This window comes from Hyla sarda, chromosome 3 (genome assembly GCF_029499605.1).
Source record: "Hyla sarda isolate aHylSar1 chromosome 3, aHylSar1.hap1, whole genome shotgun sequence".
Classification (NCBI taxonomy): Eukaryota; Metazoa; Chordata; class Amphibia; order Anura; family Hylidae; genus Hyla; species Hyla sarda.
The window spans coordinates 182,195,617-182,217,915 of NC_079191.1; the positions used below are offsets into that span (position 1 = coordinate 182,195,617).

At 41.6% G+C, this 22,299-nt stretch overlaps 1 protein-coding gene across 5 annotated transcripts in view; it reads left to right on the forward strand.

Annotated features, from left to right (window-relative positions):
* Positions 1–22,299, forward strand: part of DLGAP2 (DLG associated protein 2) — a 1,068,027-nt gene that overhangs the window by 418,221 nt on the left and 627,507 nt on the right. For 4 of the 5 annotated variants that reach the window (XM_056565689.1, XM_056565688.1, XM_056565693.1 and 1 more), the window contains one exon: positions 9,644–9,676. The exons of the other annotated variant lie outside the window; for it this stretch is intronic. In XM_056565689.1, coding sequence (XP_056421664.1) covers positions 9,644–9,676 — 33 coding nt within the window. The remainder of the gene's footprint in view (positions 1–9,643; positions 9,677–22,299) is intronic. 5 annotated transcript variants of the gene reach the window in all.

Genomic DNA, 22,299 nt, shown 5'->3' on the forward strand with positions numbered 1-22,299 from the left:
CATGCTGGGAGTTGTAGTTCTGCAACATCTGAAGGGCCAGATGTTACAGAACTACAACTCCCAGCATTCCTGGACAGTAAGGGCATGCTGGGGATGTGTAGTTTTGCAACATCTGGAAGGGCACAGTGGTCTCCAAACTGTAGACCTCCAGATGTTGCAAAACTGCAACTCCCAGCATGCCCATACACCAAGGGCTATCTGGGCATGCTGGGAGTTGTAGTGTAAGGGGACCAGATGGAGCAGTCCAGATCGCTTTATGGCGGTCTGGACTGCTGCAAAGGTCCCGCGCCGCCGCCGAAGATCAACTCACCTGTCGCCACCACCGCCGTCTCCGCCGCCGGGATCCGGGTCCTCAGGGACGAGGTAAGTACCGGGCTGGGCCCCAGCACTCCCCTGTCCCCCGCTGCGTCCTCCGATCTTCCTCCAGTTCTCTCCGGACTTCCAGGGGCTGGGCAGGGTGGGAGGAAGTAACCTCCCCCCCCCTGGCGATTGGTCGGTTAACTAACCGGCGGATAGCAGGGGATAGGATGAAATGGCAGGCTTGCCACTTCGCTCCTATACTCCAGCATGGTCCTGGCTGTCTGTGACAACCGGGATCATGCAAAATTACCGGGCGGTCGGGTCCCAGAGACCCGATCAGCCCGGTATCGCCGCAGATCGCAGGGGCGATTTTCCTCGCGATTTGCGGCGATCGCCGACATGGGGGGCAGACATGGCCCCCGTCGGCGTTTGCCCTGGATGCCTGCTGAAGCATATCAGCAGGCATCCGCTTCCGATCTCTGCCCGGCTCGTGGCAGGGACCGGAAAACGCCAGGACGTACAGGGACATCCTGGTTCCTTAAAGCCCAGGCTGCGGGGACGTCCCCGTACGTCCTGGGTCCTTAAGACGTTAATGTGATTAAAGGGGTACTCCCGTGGAAAACTTTTTTTTTTTTTTTATCAACTGGTGCCAGATAGTTAGATTTGTAAATTACTTCTATTAAAAAATCTTAATCCTTCCAGTACTTTTTAGGGGCTGTATACTACAGAGAAAATGTTTTTCTTTTTGGATTTCTCTCATGTCACGATCACAGTGCTCTCTGCTGACCTCTGCTGTCCATTTTAGGAACTGTCCAGAGCAGCATATGTTTGCTATGGAGATTTTCTCCTGCTCCGGACAGTTTCTAAAATGGACAGAAGAGGTCAGCAGAGAGCACCGTGGTCGTGACATAAGAAATCCAAAAATAAAAACATTTTCTCTGTAGTATACAGCCCCTAAAAAGTACTGAAAGGATTAAGATGTTTTAATAGAAGTAATTTACAAATCTGTTTAACTTTCTGGCACCAGTTGTTTTAAAATGTTTTCCACTGGAGTACCCCTTTAAGTACTTACCTTAGGTGGTTGGGTCAACCATGCCCAACAATGGAAAACATATATGTAGCAGGCAAACACCTCTCTGCAGCCTTCCCATCCTCAAACAGAACAACAAAACAGATTTTCCTTCAGGTAATGACAGGAATCAAATGGCGCTGAGAAAAATTTCAAACGAGAAAAAAAATTATTACCCAGAATGCAATGTGTTTCACAGCTATGGCCGTGAAACACGTATTCTGGATAGGACATTTTTTTCTAGTTTGGCCTTTGCGTGGAAGTCTTCTCTGAGCCATTTAAATCCTGTCATTCCATTGTGGAAAAATAAGGAGCAACTTCCCGCCCCCCCCCCCCCCACACCAACATTCACTTCTTTTCTTCGCAGTAGATCTCGTGTGTTCAAGCTTTAAAGCTTCAGTGCTAACACATGTGCTACTAAACATTCTTTCTTTTATTTTTTAAAAGCACACTCAAATAAATCTCTATAGCAAAATATACTTTATTGACAACTAAATGCAATATAAAAACATTTAAAATAAAGTATATCAATGGATGGTACACATGGGTAAGACTAAACATTAGTTACTCATGGCATAAAGTAGAACAGAACAAACAAGATATTACCTGGAACCTCATAGGAAAAATTGTCTAAACGCATGATACAGTGGGGAGAACAAGTATCTGATACACTGTAGATTTTGCAGGTTTTACTACTTACAAAGCATGTAGAGGCCTGTAATTATGTAGGTACTCTTTAACTGTGAGAGACAGAATCTAAAAAAAAAATCCCGAAAATCACAATGTTTGATTTATTAAAAAAAAAAAAAAGTTTGCATATTATTGCTTGACTTAAGTATTTGATCACCTGCCAACCAATAAGAATTCTGACTCTCGCAGACCTGTTATTTTTTCTTTAAGAAACCTTCCTGTTCTCTACTAATTACTTGCATTAACTGCACCTGTTTGACCTTGTTACCTCTATAAAACACACCTGTCCACACATTCAAAATAACAGACTCCAACCTCTCCAACAAGACCAATGGCCAAGACCTGAGAGGTATGTAAGGACATCAGGGATACAATTGTAGACCTGAACAAGGCTGGGGTGGGCTACAGGACAATAGGCAAGAAGCTTGGTAAGAAGGCAACAACTGTTGGCACAATTATTAGAAAATAGTTAAATATGACTGCCAATCGCCCTTGGTCTGGGGCTCCATGCATGATCTCACCTTGTGGGGCATCAATGATCATAAGGAAGGTGAGGAATCAGCCCAGAACTACACAGCAGGATCTAGTCAATGACCTGAAGAGAGTTAGGACCACAGTCTCCAAGAAAACCATTAGTAACACACTACACCATCATGGATTAAAATCCTGCAGTACAAGCAAGGTCCCCCTACTCAAGCCTGCGCATGTCCAAGCCCATCTGAAGTTTGCCAATGACCATCTGGATGATCCAGAGGAGGAATGGGAGGTCATGTGGTCTGATGAGAAAACAATACAGCTTTTTGGTCTAATCTCCACTCGCCATCTTTGAAGGAAGAAGAAGGATGAGTACAACTCCAAGAACATCATCCCAACCATGAAGCATGGAGGTGAGAACATTCTTTAGGGGACAGAACAACTGCAGCGTATTAAGGGGAAGATGGATGGGGCCATATATCGCGAGATCTTGGCCAACAACCTCCTTCCCTTAGTAGGAGCATTGAAGATGGGTCATGGCTGGGTCTTCCAGCATGACAAACACCCAAAACACACAGCCAGGGAGTGGCTCTAAGAAGCATCTCTAGGTCCTTGAGTGGCCTAGCCAGTCTCCAGACCTAAACCAATAGAAAATCTTTGAATAGAGTCGAAAGTCTGTACTGCCCAGCGACAGCCCCGAAACCTGAAGGAACTGGAGAAGGTCTGTACGGAGGAGTGGGCCAAAATCCTTGCTGCATTGTGTGCTAACCTGGTCAAGAACTACAGGAGACGTTTGATCTCTGTTATTGCAGACAAAGGTTTCTGTACCAAATATTAAGTTATGCTTTTCTGATGTATCAAATACTTATGTCATGCAATAAAATGCTAATTATTTTTTTAAATCATGCAAAGGCATTTTCTGGATTTTTGTTTTAGATTCTGTCTCTCACAGTTGAAGAGTACCTATGATAAAAATTACAGATCTCTACATGCTTTGTAAGTAGGAAAACCTGCCAAATCGGCAGTTTATAAAATTGTTGTTCTCCCCACTGTACATATTGGAAAAAGGTGGTATGGACATAAAAGAATGTAGTCATAAGTATCAGGAAACTAAAAGCCCTATGCACAGAACCTATGTGCTTTTACCCCACTGTATGTTTCAATCTGAATCCCAGATCTTCTCTCCCAGCAACTAAATTCCTATGGCTGCAAGTCCCTTGTGTACTGGATTACTGTACACTTAAACAGGCAGGGAAATCCTAGAATTTAATAACACACAATAGACATTTACAAACTTCTGATCTGGATTTATCAATGAAAGCTTCCTGGAAAGTCTAAATATAGAGGTAATACAGGTCTGAGTGAGAACAATGGACAGAGCATTTCCAGTTATTAAGTGATTATATACTGTACAGCATGTCACTTTCTAAGCATGGTTTTCTAAAATGAGAACAGTGAAAGTGCAATGTATGTTGTAGTTGAAAAAAAAAACATTACCATGGCATCTATCTTTCTATCATCTATTATCTATCTCTATCTATCTATCATAGTTCCAAAGAAATGCTGTGGCACTCAAGTATGGTGAAAAAATGAAAACTATTTATTCATCCCAAATGTGCAAAGAGCGACGTTTCGATGGTCTCACACCATCACTATCAAGCAACTATTGTTACATCATGTGACTTTTTATGGTCACGCAGGACCAATCAATCAATAAAGCAATTTAGTGTTAACATTGTGAATAAGATTATTACATAAATACATATAAAGTGCAAAACATACGTCAGTGTTATAAACACATGCAGCAGATTGTCTAGATACAAGTTGATCGCTGCTATCTACAGCAGAATTATAGATATTGTGCATACCGTGGTTAGATTCCAGGTGCATAGTGCATTAATCGTGATGAGATGGGCGGAGGGCGGGACACTCGCCATAGATCACCGTAGAATCCATATGCTGTTTAGCGTGGACACACAGGCACTTCCGGGATCCGTCCACAGGACCGGAAGTGACGTTCCGCTGAAGGGTTCACGTGACAGGTCATGTGACGGCCATTGCCGTGGAGCTCAGACGCTCGCCTCAGTTCATGCGAACAACAGTTCTGGAGGGTCACAGCGCCATTTGTAGTGTGGGAAACAGTGCCTATTGTCCTTTTGTTCAGTCGCACAGCAATCTTCTTAATGGGTATAGAGCACATATTGGTCCGGGAGGCCTACGTTCAACGATGGCACACCCAGAATCCACAGAAAACCCGCAGACTCCGTTGTTGCCCAGGGCAACAGACCGGGATCCGCTTTGGTGCATACCTCAATTCTGAAGAAGTGAGACTTTTCATAGACGGCGGCATCTGTTCTTCAACGGTGCATTGCTCCACGGACTTGGTCCATCACTAGACAAATGTAGTACAAGCTGGTCCACATTGATTTATTGCAATCAATTGGCCTGAGTGCTCCTCCGACTCCTTGCCCATCTCTACAAAGAAATATAAAAAAGAATGAGTGATATAATATAGAGTAAAAAGTTACTTAAACCAATCCATATACATAAATAATGCACTACCAGAATTCAAGTTTTGCATATGTCATGTGATATTTTAAAATCCACATTCAACCCACGTGGTTTTAAAGTATCGAGATGATAAATCCGCAACAGCTCTTTTCGCTTTAGTTTTGCAATTCGGTTGCCGCCACGTTTTAATGGTGGTACGTGGTTGACAATGGTAAATTTCAGATCCTTTTCACTATGCCCTTTATCCAAGAAGTGTTTAGGTACAGGTAAATCAGTACGGCCTTCACATATTGTATGCTGGTTCACCCGAGTTTTTGCATCGTTTATGGTCTCCCCAACATAAAGCAAGTTGCACGGGCATCTCAATACATACACAATTAATTCTGTGTTGCAGGTAAGGTAAAATTTGATGGGGAAACGTTTCCCTGTGGTGGGGTGAATAAATTAATTTCCCCTGTCCATGTATGAACAATTTATACATACACGACAGGGGAATGAACCTTTGTTGGCAATGGACAGTAATCCCTGTGTTGTTTTGCGAAGACTAACGTCAGCTTTGACCAACAGGTCTTTGAGATTAGGTGCTCTCTTGTAGGAACATAATCGGTAGATTCTTGAACTCGGGTATGTGTCCCATACCAGAGCTCAAGATATGCCAGTGCTTCTATGCCAAACAATGTTTGAAATGTGGGATGTCCGAGAAGGTAGAAATAAATGCAAGCCTCTTGTCATTCCCATTTCTGTTTTTAGGTTTCAACAATGTCTGTCTATCCATAGTTAGAACTTTTTACGTTGCCTGTACCACAAAATTTTCAGGGTACCCCCTATGTCTAAAGTTACTGACCATAGTGTCTAGGGCAGGAAGTACTTGGTCTTCTGTGCTGATGATGCGTTTTGCCCTTATCATTTGGCTCACGGGTAAATATTTTACCATGCTACGAGGATGATTGCTGTCAAAGCATAGCATGGAGTTACAGTCTGTTTGTTTGACATATAAGTCAGTTTCTAAACGATTGTCGTAGATGTCTACCTTGGTGTCTAAAAATTGTATGCTGTTACTGGAGGACGTCATGGTGAATTTTATGTTGGTCGTCGTTGAATTAAGAAAGTTGTAGAAGCCAAGGAGTTGTGCAGACGTTCCAGTCCATATCATGAAAATGTCATCTATATACCTCCACCACTTTAGCACAAAGCCAAAGTGGGGAGATATATAGATGAGTGACTCCTCCAGATATGCGACACATAGATTTGCATATGTGGGCGCCATGTTCGTTCCCATAGCGGTCCCCGTCGTTTGGCTATAATATACCTCATTAAAGGTAAAGTAGTTCTTAGTCAGGACTAGTGTAACTAGTTGCAAGAGAAACTCCACCTGTTCTCTATCAAAATCTGTAGAAATGGATGCCTTGACTTCCTGTACACCTCCATCTTGTGGGATGGAGGTGTACAGGCTCATGATGTCAAAAGATACAAGTATGGTGTCAGGAGGGACTTGAACATCCTTGATTTTGTTAAGAAAGTCTCCGGTATCTTTCAAATAAGATCTGGCACCATAAACATATGGCCTAAGGATCTTATCAACAAAGATCGAGATGTGGCTTGTCAATGAATCACACCCGGAAACAATGAGCCTTCCGGGTGGATTCTGTAGACACTTGTGGATTTTTGGTAGGAAATATATAACCGGGAGTCTATAACGGAGTCTGCAGGTTTTCTGTGGATTCTGGGTGTGCCATCGGTGAAAGTAGGCCTCCCGGACCAATATGTGCTCTATACCCATTAAGAAGAGTGCTGTGAGACTGAACAAAAGGAGAATGGGCACTGTTTCCCACACTACAAATGGGTCTGTGACCCTCTAGAACTGTTGTGCGGATGAACTGAGGCGAGCGTCTGAGCTCCACAGCAACGGCCGTCACATGACCTGTCACGTGAACCCTTCAGCGGAACGTCACTCCCGGTCCTGCGGACGGATCCCGGAAGTGCCTGTGTGTCCACGCTAAACAGCATATGGATTCTACGGCGATCTATGGCGAGTGTCCCCCCCGCCCATCTCATCATGATCAATGCACTATGCACCTGGAATCTAACCACGGTATGCACAATATCTATAATTCTGCTGTAGAAAGCAGTGATCAACTTGTATCTAGACCATCTGCTGCATGTGTTTACAACACTGATGTATGTTTTGCACTTTATATGTATTTATGTAATACTTTTATTCACAATGTTTACACTAAATTGCTTTATTGATTGATTGGTCCTGCGTGACCATAAAAAGTCACATGATGTAACAATAGTTGCTTGATAATGATCTTTGCACATTTGGGATGAATAAATAGTTTTCCTTTTTTCACCATACTTGAGTGCCACAGCATTTCTTTGGAACTACGTATGCAGGATCCTGGACCCTAGCTGGAGGCACCTACTCACCTTTTAGGAGTGCTGCTTTCTTCTTCGATATATCGATCTATCATAGCTATTTCTGCCCCATATGCACAAATAGTCAGTTTGATTATAATGCCGGTGTTCTCCTTTCTTGTAACATCTAACATCTGGCTATAGTTAGGACTTCATTCCATATATAGTTATGGGGAATACAAAAAAATCACGTTGTTGACACAATGAACAGAACATATTACTCACATACTCCATGTGTAGCATACATTTTCTTTTACCATATTATGGTAGAATGTATTGAAGGATACGCACCCTTCATTACGCTCACACATTGTGCTGGAAATCACTGAGAGAAGTTGCTCTTGGAGAATGTGTAGATACTATTCTTTATGGCGGTTCTTTGGATGGAAAGCTATCCCAAACATGAATGGTCTTAAGATGCTATACTGTTGACATGACACAGGACTCCCCTTGCAGTAACACTCACCTTTCTTCTCTGGGCAGTCATTCTTCCAGATGTCTCAAACAGTCTACATAGGCTTCATCATAGAAAATTATTTGACCCCACTCCTCTGCAGTTCAAAACCTGTACTTCCCGCAGAATTCAAGTCTTTCCTTGACGATTTTCTTGGAGAGAAGGGGCTTATTTACTGTGCTTCCTGACGCCAGAAGGGCAGAAGTCTTTGCTTACTGTGCATGTTATTTCTGAGCAAGCTATACACTTGTGTTGAACTGATCCCATAGCTGAATCCTCTTTAAAGTGTTACTATCATTAGTAAGAAAATGTAAAAATAAATGCTCAAATCAGGGTAGTAATGTGCCCTAAGACCTGTATGCATAATAATATGCATGTGCTAATATGTAAAATTCCTTTTGATCTATATATTATTGAAAATAGTCTTTCTGCATTTCTTTCAAAGGCTGGGGGTGTTTCCTTGGAGTATGATGAGCTCCTCTCCTTCCCTCTCCTCTCTCCCCTGTCATGAGGTCTGCACAAACATTTTTACTCTTTCTGCCTAAATACGTGCTCTATATAACTGTAATGCAGCCATGTAAAACTATATGGTGCAAGGACAGAAGCAAATCATTTTCACAGCTTTGTGAACAAAGTGCATGCTTTTTATAACCCAAAAGCAGCCATGTGAACCTATATGGTGCAACTATCCAAGAAATAATTTCATAGAATGATCAAAGAGAAACCATTTTGTATATAAATAATAGTTTAGCACCTTGTGTTGCTTGTAACTGTACATGGGAATGTTTCTCCTGAAGAGGCTTCAAGCTGTCTGCATCTTGTCTGGATCTCACAGGTGTTCTATTCACACAGTGGAAAGCTGGATTATACACTGTACTGAGTGAGCAGAGGGAGAAAAACACCCCCCCCACTCCCCCTCCCTTCAGAATTTCGGTCCCTTTTCTTAATAACCAGGACCAAAGAGCCCTAGATACCAGGGTTTGTTTTCAAAATTAAAGAAACAGAGACCCCTAGAGGCCATGTTTTCAAACATTTATTTCACATCTTTAGCAATAACATTTTTTAATTAAGTATATTTGGAAAATGCTTAGTTTTTAAGGAAGTATTAAATGGAAAAAAGTTGTTTCTAACCACAATAACGCTTTAGGAGCAGGTTTTACAATTATAAAGTAACAATTTGGTATTAAGCAATGGGTCCAACATTGAAATTATGGGTCCATGGTTAGGAAACTCCCCAAATCTGCATCATATTGATAATCTGTGGTAAATCCTCATAAAGTGGGTAGTTAAGGGAAAAAAACACACAGAAATTGTGATAAACTTCAAGCACTGTTTAGGCAAGTATGAGTTACCATCAGTCAGGATTTGGCCCAGATGCTGATATACGGCATGTCAGGGTGAATTGCAGAAATCTTGAAGAAGGACCAACACTTATATTATTGAGTCTTTGCATACATTTGATGTATTTGTCAGTAAAAGTTTAAAAACATATGAAATGCTCATAATTGTACTTCAGTATATTCCACAGCAACATCTGACCAAAAGGTCTAAAAACACTGAAGCAGCAAACTTTTTGAAAATCAACATTTGTACCATTCTCAAAACTTTTGGCCACAACTGTATACCTAGGCAGTTGCCTAAATTGCATAGAGGGTAATCAAACAGTGAGACTTTGTAACTGATAATTAAGGCATGAATTCAAATAAAAGTTCACAATATCTTTGCAGGGTGTTCCATACAATCAAACACACTCTCCAAAGGTAAGTTGCATTTAATATTCAGATTATTTACAATAATAATGTAATGTTAACATAAATACAATGGAAATCGAGAACAGTTAAAGAGTACCTGTTATTTGGAAAAACTTTTGACAAAAGTTTTCATCGGCGAGTGTACAGACCTCTCCCGATCAGGAGAACAAGCCAGAAAAGTCTGTGCTGTCAGTTCTCCTTTTGCCGCTCTGTGTCACGTAATCAAGACACGCTCATAGACTTACTGCGAGTTAGTCTCGATCACGTGACACAGAGCCAGGAGAGAATGCGCTGAATGTGAACTTCTGCAGTCGCGTTCTCCTGATCGGTGGAGGTCTGAACACTCAGACCCTGGCCGATCGCAACTTTTGACATATCAATAGGACAAATCAAAAGTTCTTCCTAATGACAGTGACCATTTGAGGGAAGTAAAAGTAATATGTGTTTATTTTACTATAAATGTATTTAGTATATTGCTGTAAAGATTTAGATAGAAAGAAATCATTCCAGTTTCCAACTGCATTGTTTCGCAGATTATTGCTGTACATCCCTATGCAATTTGCCTATGTCCCTGTGTAACCATGATGTATGAAGTCAACCCTAAACCTGCCTAAAGACAGCATCTTCTAATATAATCTCATGAATGCATTGCTTACTGTCATCCTCCTGGGGCTGTGTTTATACAGCAGAGAAAACGGATGCAGTGTAAAAAGCCTTAGGCTGCCTTTACTTCACAATTGCCTCTTTCCTAAAACATTGAGCCTGTCATAAAAAGCATATAAATAAACCTTCCCCAACAACTCTTACTGCTGCTGCTGTGCAGCTTGTTAGCAATTGTTATCATTCTGTACCGGGTGAAGATTATATGTATTAGTTCATTGTTGTGATTGATTTTCATTACTCTTATTTTCCTTTTGAGGGTAGTGATCTACTATATGAGATCATCTCATCATCACCTTTTATGTGTTATGTAAGATTGATAAAGACAAGGTCATGTGTTTAGCCAATGATCATCACAGTGGCTACTGAAAAAGGACAGACTGAGGAATTTTAATTGTTATACTTTGGCCCTGATGCAGTAATGTGTACATTTTATGTAAAAAGTATGGGGAAATGCATTTCATTCTATTTATTAACATTGTGCACTAGAATTTCCTCGTTTTTCTGCTCTTCGCTCTGTAAATTTTCTGAAAAGTGGGTGGGATTTTACATTTTTTCACAATTCATGTATGAAATTGTTCACCCTGTTTTTTGTGCCTTTTTAACTGATTTTTTTTTATTTTTTACTAGTAGCAGGTTAAACAAATAAAGAACACCAAATTTTCGCAACATATAAAACACATTTATAAATATGAGGGGGGGGAAATCACAATGAAAAGAGAAAAAACTAAATGGGAAATGAAGACCATTGTTTGCTGGTTACATGTGCCTGATCTAATGGCCACAAATCCAACTGTGCATAAAAGATAGAGAAATGGCAATGTTTTCTCTAAAGATTTTTATAATTGACAGCCTATCCTTAGGATAAGCCATCAATATCAGAATGTTGGGGGTCCGACTCTTGCCACCCCCTGCCAATTGACTGATTGTAAGGGCCATAGCACTTGTGCGAGTGCCATAGCCTCTTCACTTCCTACCATGCACAGCCCTGTACAATGGGCAGCTACAGTACCTGTTATTGCACTTTTCTTCAAAAGAATGAGCTGTTATACCAGGTATAACCTCTATCCAGTTTACAGAGCTGCTCCTCGCAGGGAGTGAGGTTGGGTGCCCGGAGTCAGGCCCCACCAATCTGAAATTGGTGGCTTATCCTAAGAATAGACTAATAAAAAACTAATAAAAAACTCATGCAAAACCTCCATATAGACTTATGTGCAGAGAAATGGACACATCTCTCGTCTGGTTAGGGAGTGGAGTACAATGCCGCCTTCTTCCACGGCTAATAACTCACGATCGCAGAGGGCCTCAGGAGAAAGATCCAGTGCAGAGTCCATCAATAACTTTTCATTTTTGCATTTTCTTAAGAGCCATAACTCCTTTCTACCAACCCATATATTGGTTTTTGCGAGACCTATTGTACTTTGTAAGAACACTTTTCATTTTACCATAAAATGTACGACAAAACAAGAAAAAATATTATCTGTGGGTTTGAAATTTAAACCCAAATTTTTCAACATTTGGGGGGGGTTTGTTTTATGCAACGCACTTTATGGTAAAAGGACATGTTCCCTCTATGTCAATACAATTAAAATAATAGAGCAGGTAGAAAGAGTATGAGTCCGGCACTGCTATGCAGGTGAAGGCAGTTTACTGAATAATAGGTATCCGCTTTCTCAGGTATGGGTAGAGACTGAACGGTGTGTGCTATGTCGGGGTGCTGGTTAGAGAAGGCACATATCGCTTGACACAATCGGGACAATGTAGAGAAAACCGCACTCACCCGATCAACGTGCACAGATTCTTTATTCCGTTGAACATCAACATAGAACACAGGAGGACTTATGGTCGGCAGGAACGCCAGGGAACAGGAGGTGTTGTTACAGCTGTTTCACGGGAACACAGCCCGCTTCGTCAGACTACACCCTCTGATGACGCGTCGCAGGTTAAATACACACCCAGGATTACGTCAGCAGAAGGGTGTTACACACAGGTAAGTGATTTAAAATCTTACAAAAGTAGAAAAATCTTTAAAATCAATACCCTCTACAAAAATTTATGACATATATGGACTTCTATTTATAAAAATACACTGAAATCTAGCTTATCATTAAGTCCAAGATTACCTTGGGCATCCGTGCGCAGGATGAACTCCGCCTCCGTACGCAGTAGTAGCTTTTTCCTATCAATCCCTTCTTTGGGCATTATTCTCTTTATCCCAAAGAATTTTAATGCGGCTGGGTCATTATTATGAGTGGTTTTAAGATGTTCCAAGACCCGAGGGCACCCCTTTTCCTGAACGAACTGAATAAAGGTGTTCTCTAAATCTGATGTTTAGCGATCTTGTGGTGCTACCTATATAGTAGCGGCCACAGTTGCAAAACATACAGTAGATAATATAATTCATTTTACAATTGATGAATTCCCTTACTTTGATTTGTACACCTCCAATGGTGAAAATTTTACCTACTTTGAGTTTAGGGCACCATTTGCAGTTCCCACAGCGGAAATTACCGCATATTGTGGGGTCGCTTAGCCAGCTCGAGTTCTCCTTACTGGAGTATTTGCTACTGGTTAAGATGTCACCTAGATTTGTAACTCTTTTGTAGGAGATGAGGGGTTTATTATCAAATTGTGCAGATAAAATAGGGTCACTCTGGATTAAGTACCAATGCTTGTGAATACTTTGCTTTATCTTCTCAGCCATCGGGCTGTGTGTGAATGTAAAGCAAAATCTTCTATTATTGTTTTTCAATTTATGCTGTTTTTTTTTAGAGTTTTTTAAACCACTATTTTGTAGAAGGGAATTTCTGTCTTGTCTATTGGCCCTATTGTAAGCTGTCTGTAGAATTGGAGGTGGATAACCTCTTTCTAGTTGTCGTGCAGTAAGTTCTTTAGCTTGCTTTTCAAAGCTACTCTGGGTATCGTTTATTCTCCGCAAGCGAAGAAATTGCCCATAGGGGATGGCGGTTTTGACGTGACCCGGGTGGTAACTCCTATAGTGTAGGAGAGAATTACCCGCCGTCGGTTTCCGGTAACCCTCTGTGCGCAATTTGTTTTCACTAATTCTTACCAAAACGTCTAAGAACTCTATTTCTTCTTTGCTTGACTTGCTAGTGAAGCTGAGAAACATATTATTATTAGTGTTAAGCCATGTAATAAAATTTGTGAACTCTGTTCCCGTACCTGTCCAGGTTATTAGGACGTCGTCCACAAATCTTACATAACTGGCAATCATCTTTCTGAAAGGATTAATTTCTGAAAAAATCCATCTCTTTTCCAAAAAGGCTACATAGATGTTTGCCAGGGTACATGCCACCGGTGTGCCCATGGCAACACCGCTTTTTTGTGAGTACCATATGTTATTGAATTGAAACACATTATTGGTAAGGATGAGATGTAGGGCTTCACAAATAAATGTGATGTAAGAATCACTTTTATCCGAGGACACCAACAATTCCCTCACACATTGAATTGCTATATTTTGATCGATGTTAGTGTACAGACTTTCGATATCAATGGCTCCCAGCAAATAGTTGGGCTGCCACTGTATGTCTTTCAGAGTTTCGAGGAAATGGTTGGTGTCCTTGACCATATGTGGGATTTCTTTCAAGATGGGGTGTAAGATCCAGTCTATGTATTTGGAAAGGGGTTCCATTAGAGACCCCACCCCGGAGACGATAGGTCTCCCGGGTGGGGTCTCCAATGTTTTGTGTATTTTTATATGTTGGTGTAGTGGGGAACAATTTTGTGGCAGTGGAGTTTGAAACTGTCCCCGTCTCTACAGCCCTTCGTAAGAAGGACTGCAGGCGTGAGGAGAGCTTAGGTATAGGGTTGGTTTCTAGGACCTCGTAGTTATTTTTATTCGACAATTGACGATTGGCTTCGGATAAATAATAACTTTCTCTCATCAACACAATATTCCCCCCTTTGTCAGATTTTTTGATAATAATACCTTTTTGTGATTGAATCCATTTTAGTGCTTCTTTTTCTTTTAAAGTAAGATTGGGGCTATCTTGTGGGTACATGAGTGCTTTTATATCCTCCATGACTTTATGTTGGAACATATCTAGGTTATTACCTGGTGCTATGGGGGGGGGTTATAGGTCGATTTTATCCCACCAGAGAAAAAGCCATGTTCCGGCGGATTGCTGGTCATAGCTTCGCCTTTGGGGGTTTCTCCTACAATGACATCATTAGCCCCCAACAGTTCAGTCAAAGCTAACAAACATTCATTTTCAGAAGTGCTAGGATTAATATGAGGGCTAAACCCCAAGGGGCTTATTTGTATCGGAATATCTCCCTCTTTCTTTGAGGCATTATTATCTTTGCTAGCAAACACTCTTTTAAGGTTCAATTTACGCATGCTTTTGAATAAATCTACCTCAAAGGACACTAAATCAAAATCATTAGTTGGGCAATAATTTAGACCTTTTTGTAATAGAGATGTAACATCATCATTCAAAGTCAAGTCCGTGAGGTTTACTATGGTAGCAAGATTCGGGGTAATATGGCTGTTATAGGGGATATGGTTGGAGAGGGTTTCAAGGGGGGTAATGTCCGTATAAGCAGAGGGTCCGGTGGTAGTGGCCTCTTGAGTGTCCTTTATTGTCTCCACGTTACTTTTTTTCTTTTTTCTGCTCCCCCTTTTCCTATTCTTTTTTCGAGCTGGCTAAGCGGCCCCACAATATGCGGTAATTTCCGCTGTGGGAACTGCAAATGGTGCCCTAAACTCAAAGTAGGTAAAATTTTCACCATTGGAGGTGTACAAATCAAAGTAAGGGAATTCATCAATTGTAAAATGAATTATATTATCTACTGTATGTTTTGCAACTGTGGCCGCTACTATATAGGTAGCACCACAAGATCGCTAAACATCAGATTTAGAGAACACCTTTATTCAGTTCGTTCAGGAAAAGGGTGCCCTCGGGTCTTGGAACATCTTAAAACCACTCATAATAATGACCCAGCCGCATTAAAATTCTTTGGGATAAAGAGAATAATGCCCAAAGAAGGGATTGATAGGAAAAAGCTACTACTGCGTACGGAGGCGGAGTTCATCCTGCGCACGGATGCCCAAGGTAATCTTGGACTTAATGATAAGCTAGATTTCAGTGTATTTTTATAAATAGAAGTCCATATATGTCATAAATTTTTGTAGAGGGTATTGATTTTAAAGATTTTTCTACTTTTGTAAGATTTTAAATCACTTACCTGTGTGTAACACCCTTCTGCTGACGTAATCCTGGGTGTGTATTTAACCTGCGACGCGTCATCAGAGGGTGTAGTCTGACGAAGCGGGCTGTGTTCCCATGAAACAGCTGTAACAACACCTCCTGTTCCCTGGTGTTCCTGCCGACCATAAGTCCTCCTGTGTTCTATGATGATGTTCAACGGAATAAAGAATCTGTGCACGTTGATCGGGTGAGTGCGGTTTTCTCTACATTGTCACAATAAAAATAATACCAAATTATTATGGTTGTTTATTTTTTTTTTGTTTTGATGTGACTTTTTGATTACTTTTTATTTATTGTTTTCCTCTATATACAGTGTGGGGAAAAAGGATTTAGTCAGCCACCAATTGTGCAAGTTCTACCACTTAAAAAGATGAGAGAGGCCTGTCATTTGCATCATATGTATACCTCAACTATGAGAGACATAATGAGAAAAAAAATCCATAAAATCACATTGTCTGATTTTTTAAGAATTTATTTGCAAATTATGGAGGAAAATAAGTGTTTGGTCACCTACAAACAAGCAAGATTTCTGTCTCTCACAGACCTGTAACTTCTTCTTTAAGAGTCTCCTCTGTCCTCCACTCATTACCTGTATTAATGGCACCTGTTTGAACTTGTTATCAGTATAAAAGACACCTGTCCACAACCTCAAACAGTCACACTCCAAACTCCACTATGGCCAAGATCAAAGAGCTGTCAAAGGACACCAGAAACAAAATTGTAGACCTGCACCAGTCTGGGAAGACTGAATCTGCAAAGGAAAGCAGCTTGGTATGAAGAAATGTAAAGAAATCAACCGTGGGAGCAATTATTAGAAAATGGAAGACATGCAAGACCATCTCCCTCGATCTGAGGCTCCATGCAAGATCTCACGCCGTGGTGTCAAAATTATCCCAAGAACAGTGAGCAAAAATCCCAGAACCACAGGGGGGGGGGGGGGGCTAGTGAATGACCTGCCGAGAGCTGGGACTTGATTTACAAAGGCCACCATCAGTAACACACTGCATCGCTAGGGATTCAAATCATGCAGTGCTAGACCTGTCTCCCTGCTTAAGCCAGTACATGTCCGGGCCCATCTGAAGTTTGCTAGAGAGCATATGGATAATCCAGAAGAGGATTGGGGGAACGTCGAATGGTCAGATGAAGCCAAAGTAGAACTTTCTGGTAAAAACTCAACTCTTCGTGTTTGGAGGAGAAAGAATGCTGAGTTGCATCCAAAGAACATTATACCTACTGTGAAGCATGGGGGTGAAGAGCACCATGCCTACTGTGAAACATGCTTTGGGGCTGTTTTTCAGCAAAGGGACCAGGACGGATGTAAAGGAAAGAATGAATGGAGCCATGTATCGTGAGATTTTGAGTGAAAACCTCCTTCCATCAGCAAGGGCATTGAAGATGAAACGTGGCTGGGTCTTTCAGCATGACAATGATACCAAACACACCACCCGGGCAATGAAGGAGTGGCTTTGTAGGAAGCATATCAAGGTCCTGGAGTGGCCTAGCCACTCTCCAGATCTCAACCCCATAGAAAACCATTGGAGGGAGTTGAAAGTCCTTGTTGCCCAGCGACAGCCCTAAAACATCGCTGCTCTAGAGGAGCAAAAGACCAGCAATGGGCCAAAAGACCAGCAACAGTGTGTGAAAACCTTGTGAACACTTGCAGAAAACGTTTGACCTCTGTCATTTCCAACAAAGGGTATATAACAAAGTATTGAGATTAACTTTTGTTATCGACCAAAAATGTATTTTTCACCATAATTTGCAAATAAATTATTAAATTTATGGATTTTTTTCTCATTATGTCTCTCATAGTTGAGGTATACAGTACCTATGATGAAAATTACAGGCTTCTCTCATCTTTTTAAGTGGGAGAACTTGCACAATTGGTGGCTGACTAAATACTTTTTTGCCCCACTGTACGTGACCAAAAATCAGCATGTCTGGCATTTGGTATTTTATTATGTGCCTCTTATTTAACACTCAGGATCTTAAACATAATATTTTAATAGTACAAACCCTTTTGAACTAAATGAAAGGGGGAGTGTGATTTAATTTTTATTGCAGGAGGAGCGTTTATATTATTTAAAAAAAAAACATTTTTATTATTTATTTTACACTTTTTATGTATTTATAGGTGACTATTATATGCAATCATTGGATTGCATTCACTATCGCATAACATTGTACAGGGAGATCTTCGCTTTACTAATAAAGCCTGACTGTCAAGCTATATTAAAAAAGTTACAATCTGGTGGCCATTTTAACTTATCAGATCCCCTAGATCGCACTGCAGGGGTCCTATGAGCACCAGGAAACAACCAGCACCTGTCTTTCCTTCCTTTAGATGCTGTGATTGGCATTGATCACGGTGTGTAAAGGGTTAATGGGGTACTGGGATCCCCGCGATCTCCCTGCAGTACTCGGCATCGTTTAGAACACCGGCTGCTGTACTGGAGGCTGGTGATGTCACAGCCACGCCCCTCACGACATCACACCCCCTCCCATAGATTTGCATTTGAGGGTGCATGGCCGTGACATCAGCGCCACATCACTAGTCATTAGGCATGAAGCGAAGTTTGCTCTGTGCACTGGATGACTGCAGTGCCGCAGCAGAGATCGCAGGGGTTCCCAGCAGCGGGACCCCCACGATCAGACATCTTATCCCCTATCCTTTGGAAGAGGATAAGATGTCTAGGGGTGGAGTACCCCTTTAATGATGGGCATCAGAGGGATCACGATGCTAGTCATTAGAAGTGAGTGTGGAACTGCCAATAGCAGTCGTCACTCACTGCCTGGGAAGTAAATCCTGTAGGATTTATAGACACTAAATCCTACAGGGCTAACATGTTCACCCTTATATGTTTAGGATCAGACTGCAAGAACAGTCAGTCCTGTGTTGTTTAGGGGTTAAAGTAGTGAGTAAAGAACAAAATAATAATACAAGCCATTCCAAAATGCACTCATATCTAAAATGTGAAGTGATAAATGGGTCAGAAATAAGAAAATCTGGAAAGATTCTTACATTATTCTATGAAACTTGTTTTTTAAGTAGAAAATTTAAAGCGGCTGCCATGATGGTGATTAGCATGACACTCCTCTTATCTGCGCATGCAGGGCACCCACACAAAAAAGCTGGCATAAAATAGTTCCAAATATTTGTGAAACGCTCTTTTTGTGCAAAACTTGGGAAAAGGTGCTTATTTTAAAGCAAAATTAAGCTTTTGTAAAAGCGTGTGCCAGAAAACTCATGCAAGCCTTGATAAATCCCCCACTATAAGTTCAACCTATTCAGATACACTGGGGTCCTGCAGGCAGGGGGTCCCTTTGCTACAATAAAAACCATGCTTTTCCCCCTATGAAACTTCATGTAAGGGCAGTCTTCTGGCCATATCACACAATTTTTGGTGCATTGTTACACTGCTGAGGGATTTTCTGGAGAGCTATAAAGAGGTGGTCTATGGCTAGCATCCATCCCTGCTGTTATCAAACTAGAAGCTGCTCACATACCGTACTGTTCTTGTGCACCACAAAGGTTTAGTATCCATGCACTGAATGAAATGCTTTGAATAGTGATTTGGCTTATAAAGTCTGTCATGTTAACTTTTGCAGCAGTTACATTTTGCAAGTAGCTTTGTAGTCACGCAGTTTCAATGTAATCTACGTGTAATATTGTTTACTGTAATAAATCTCCCGCTGACTGCAGAGGTGATGTATAATAAATGTTGTACTGTGATTTAATAATTTATTGCCTCATTTTGTGGCTTTGATTGTTTTAATACACAGACTATTATTATTTTAGTACCCACCTATTCCTGTGTCTAGATGAATTTTAAAGCATTTCCATTTGAGTACACTACACACACACAAGCTTTAAATTCTTCTCGTTTACAGAACGTTCATCTATCTCCAGTAACTTAACCTGAACTGATGTAATGGGTTAAACACATAACAGTATTACATTGCTTCTAGAGGTTTTTACCTAGCATTCCATTGATCCAAATGCTGTCAGTCAGGCCCCCCTTTTCTAAAATGGGTACTGAGTGTTGACCCAATCATCAGGGGTCCAGCTGCTGCACATCACAACAATAAGCCATCATTGTTGGAGTTACCTGATGCCTAAGCCATATTTCTGCATAAGAAGTGTAGTATTTTTGTAGAATACACCAGTCAGTGCCAAACCCTCTGATCAGTCATGGAGTGCTAATAAAATTAAAATGTGTTTCTTTTCTGTTGCCACTTAACCCCTAGAGGACATGCAACATCTACGTTGCTTTTGGCAGGTCATTAGCGCACAGTGACATACATGGACGTCACAGTGTACAGTGAGTCTATGAAGCAAGGGCAGGAGCTGTGCTCACTTCTTAGACAGTGAGTGACAACTGCTATCAGCTGCTAGCACTTACAGTAAATGACCACTATCACAGATCATGACCTTCATTAACTTCTTAAATTCAGCAATCGTGGCATTTAAAATTTTTCTGGCCGGAGTGGCATCTGTTATCTGTCTATGGACGCCCCTGCCACGTGACTCGGAGCGTCCGATTGTTTTCCCCATCAGCCAGAGTCCTCCTTGTCCAGTAACTAAAGTTACAGTATCCAAAATCCAAAACCAAAATCCAATAAAATACCAGTGAGTGCTTTATGGAGTATGGGAGTGACGCCACCCCAATGCACGTTTCTGAGAGATCCTTAGTCCTGGAGTAGAAGGATCTTGTGCAAACGTGAGAGGAAGGGGGGGGGGGGGGTCGTCACTGCCATACTTCATAAAGCATGTAAACATGGCTTTGGTTTTAATTGTATTGACCCACCAAATATAAATATATATAATCATGGCTTTATCCAAGCTGAAGCACAGGCATGGATTAAGTCCAGTAAGTGAGGGTTGGCTAGCACTCCTCTGTGCTCTCTCCTGTCTGATAGTACTCCTCTGTGCTCTCTCCTGTCTGCTAGCACTCCTCTGTGCTCTCTCCTGTCTGATAGCACTCCTCTGTGCTCTCTCCTGTCTGATAGCACTCCTCTGTGCTCTCTCCTGTCTGATAGGACTCCTCTGTGCTCTCTCCTGTCTGATAGGACTCCTCTGTGCTCTATCCTGTCTGATAGGACTCCTCTGTGTTCTCTCCTGTCTGATAGCACTCCTCTGTGCTCTCTCCTGTCTGATAGTACTCCTCTGTGCTCTCTCCTGTCTGATAGGTCTTCTCTGTGCTCTCTCCTGTCTGATAGTACTCCTCTGTTCTCTCTCCTGTCTGATAGCACTCCTCTGTGCTCTCTCCTGTCTGATAGTACTCCTCTGTGCTCTCGCCTGTCTGATAGCACTCCTCTGTGCTCTCTCCTGTCTTATAGTATTCCTCTGTGCTCTCTCCTGTATGATAGGACTCCTCTGTGCTCTCTCCTCTCTGATAGTACTCCTCTGTGCTCTCTCCTGTCTGATAGTACTCCTCTGTGCTCTCTTCTGTCTGATAGTACTCCTCTGTGCTCTCTCCTATCTGATAGGACTCCTCTGTGCTTTCTCCTGTCTGATAGTACTCCTCTGTGCTCTCTTCTGTCCTATCAGACAGAGGAGTACTAGCCCACCCTCACTAACTGGACTCTGCCATGCCTGTGCTGCAGCTTAGACAAAGCTATTATTTCTATAAAAAAGAAATACATTTTTCTTATGAAGTATATTAGAAAGGTTAATATTTTGCCAAGATGTACAACAGTTTTGTATCTGACAGTGCCCATTTAACCTCTTAAGGACCCAGGATGTATGAGTACGTCCTGGGTCCCGGTCCTGCGATATAACGCGGGGTCACACGGTGACCCCGCATCATATCGCGGCGGGCCCGGCGTCATAGTGAAGCCGGGACCCGCCTCTAATAGTGCGCGGCACTGATCGTGGTGCCCCGCGCTATTAACCCTTTAGCCGCGCGCTAAAAGCTGAGCCACGCGGCTAAAAGTGAAAGTAAAAAGTGCCGTTAGCTCAGGGAGCTGTTCGGGATCGCCAAGGTATAATCGCGGCATCCCGAACAGCTGTAGCACAGGAGGAGGTCTTCTTACCTTCTCCTGCGCTGTCCGATCGCCGAATGAATGCTTCAAGCCTGAGATCCAGGCTTGAGCATTCAATCGCCGAAAACACTGATTGATCCATTCCTATGGAGATGAATCAATCACTGTAAAAGATCAGTTAATGCAATGTTATAGCCCCTTATGGGAGCTATAATATTGTATAAGAAAAGTGTAAAAAAATCATTAACCCTTTCAATTATCCCTTCCCCTAATAAAAGTTTGAATCACCCGGCATTTCCAAGAATAAAAAAAACACAGTGTAAATAAAAATAAACATATGTGGTATCGCCGCGTGCGGAAATGTCCGAATTATTAAAATATACTGCGGTTTAAACTGCACGTTCAATGGCATACGCGCAAAAAAATTCCAAAGTCCAAAATAGCGCATTTTTGATCACTTTTTATACCACAAAAAAGTGAATAAAAAGTGATCAAAAAGTCTTATCAGAACAAACTTCAGATCATGGCGCAAAAAATGAGCCCCCATAGCACCCTGAACACAGAAAAATAAAAAAGTTATAGGGGTCAGAAGATGACAATTTTAAACGTATAAATTTTCCTGCATGTATTCATGATTTTTTTCTGAAGTGATGCAAAATCAAACCTATATAAGTAGGGTATCATTTTAACTGTATGGACCTACAGAATAAAGATAAGGTATCATTTTTGCCGAAAAATGTACTGCGTAAAAAC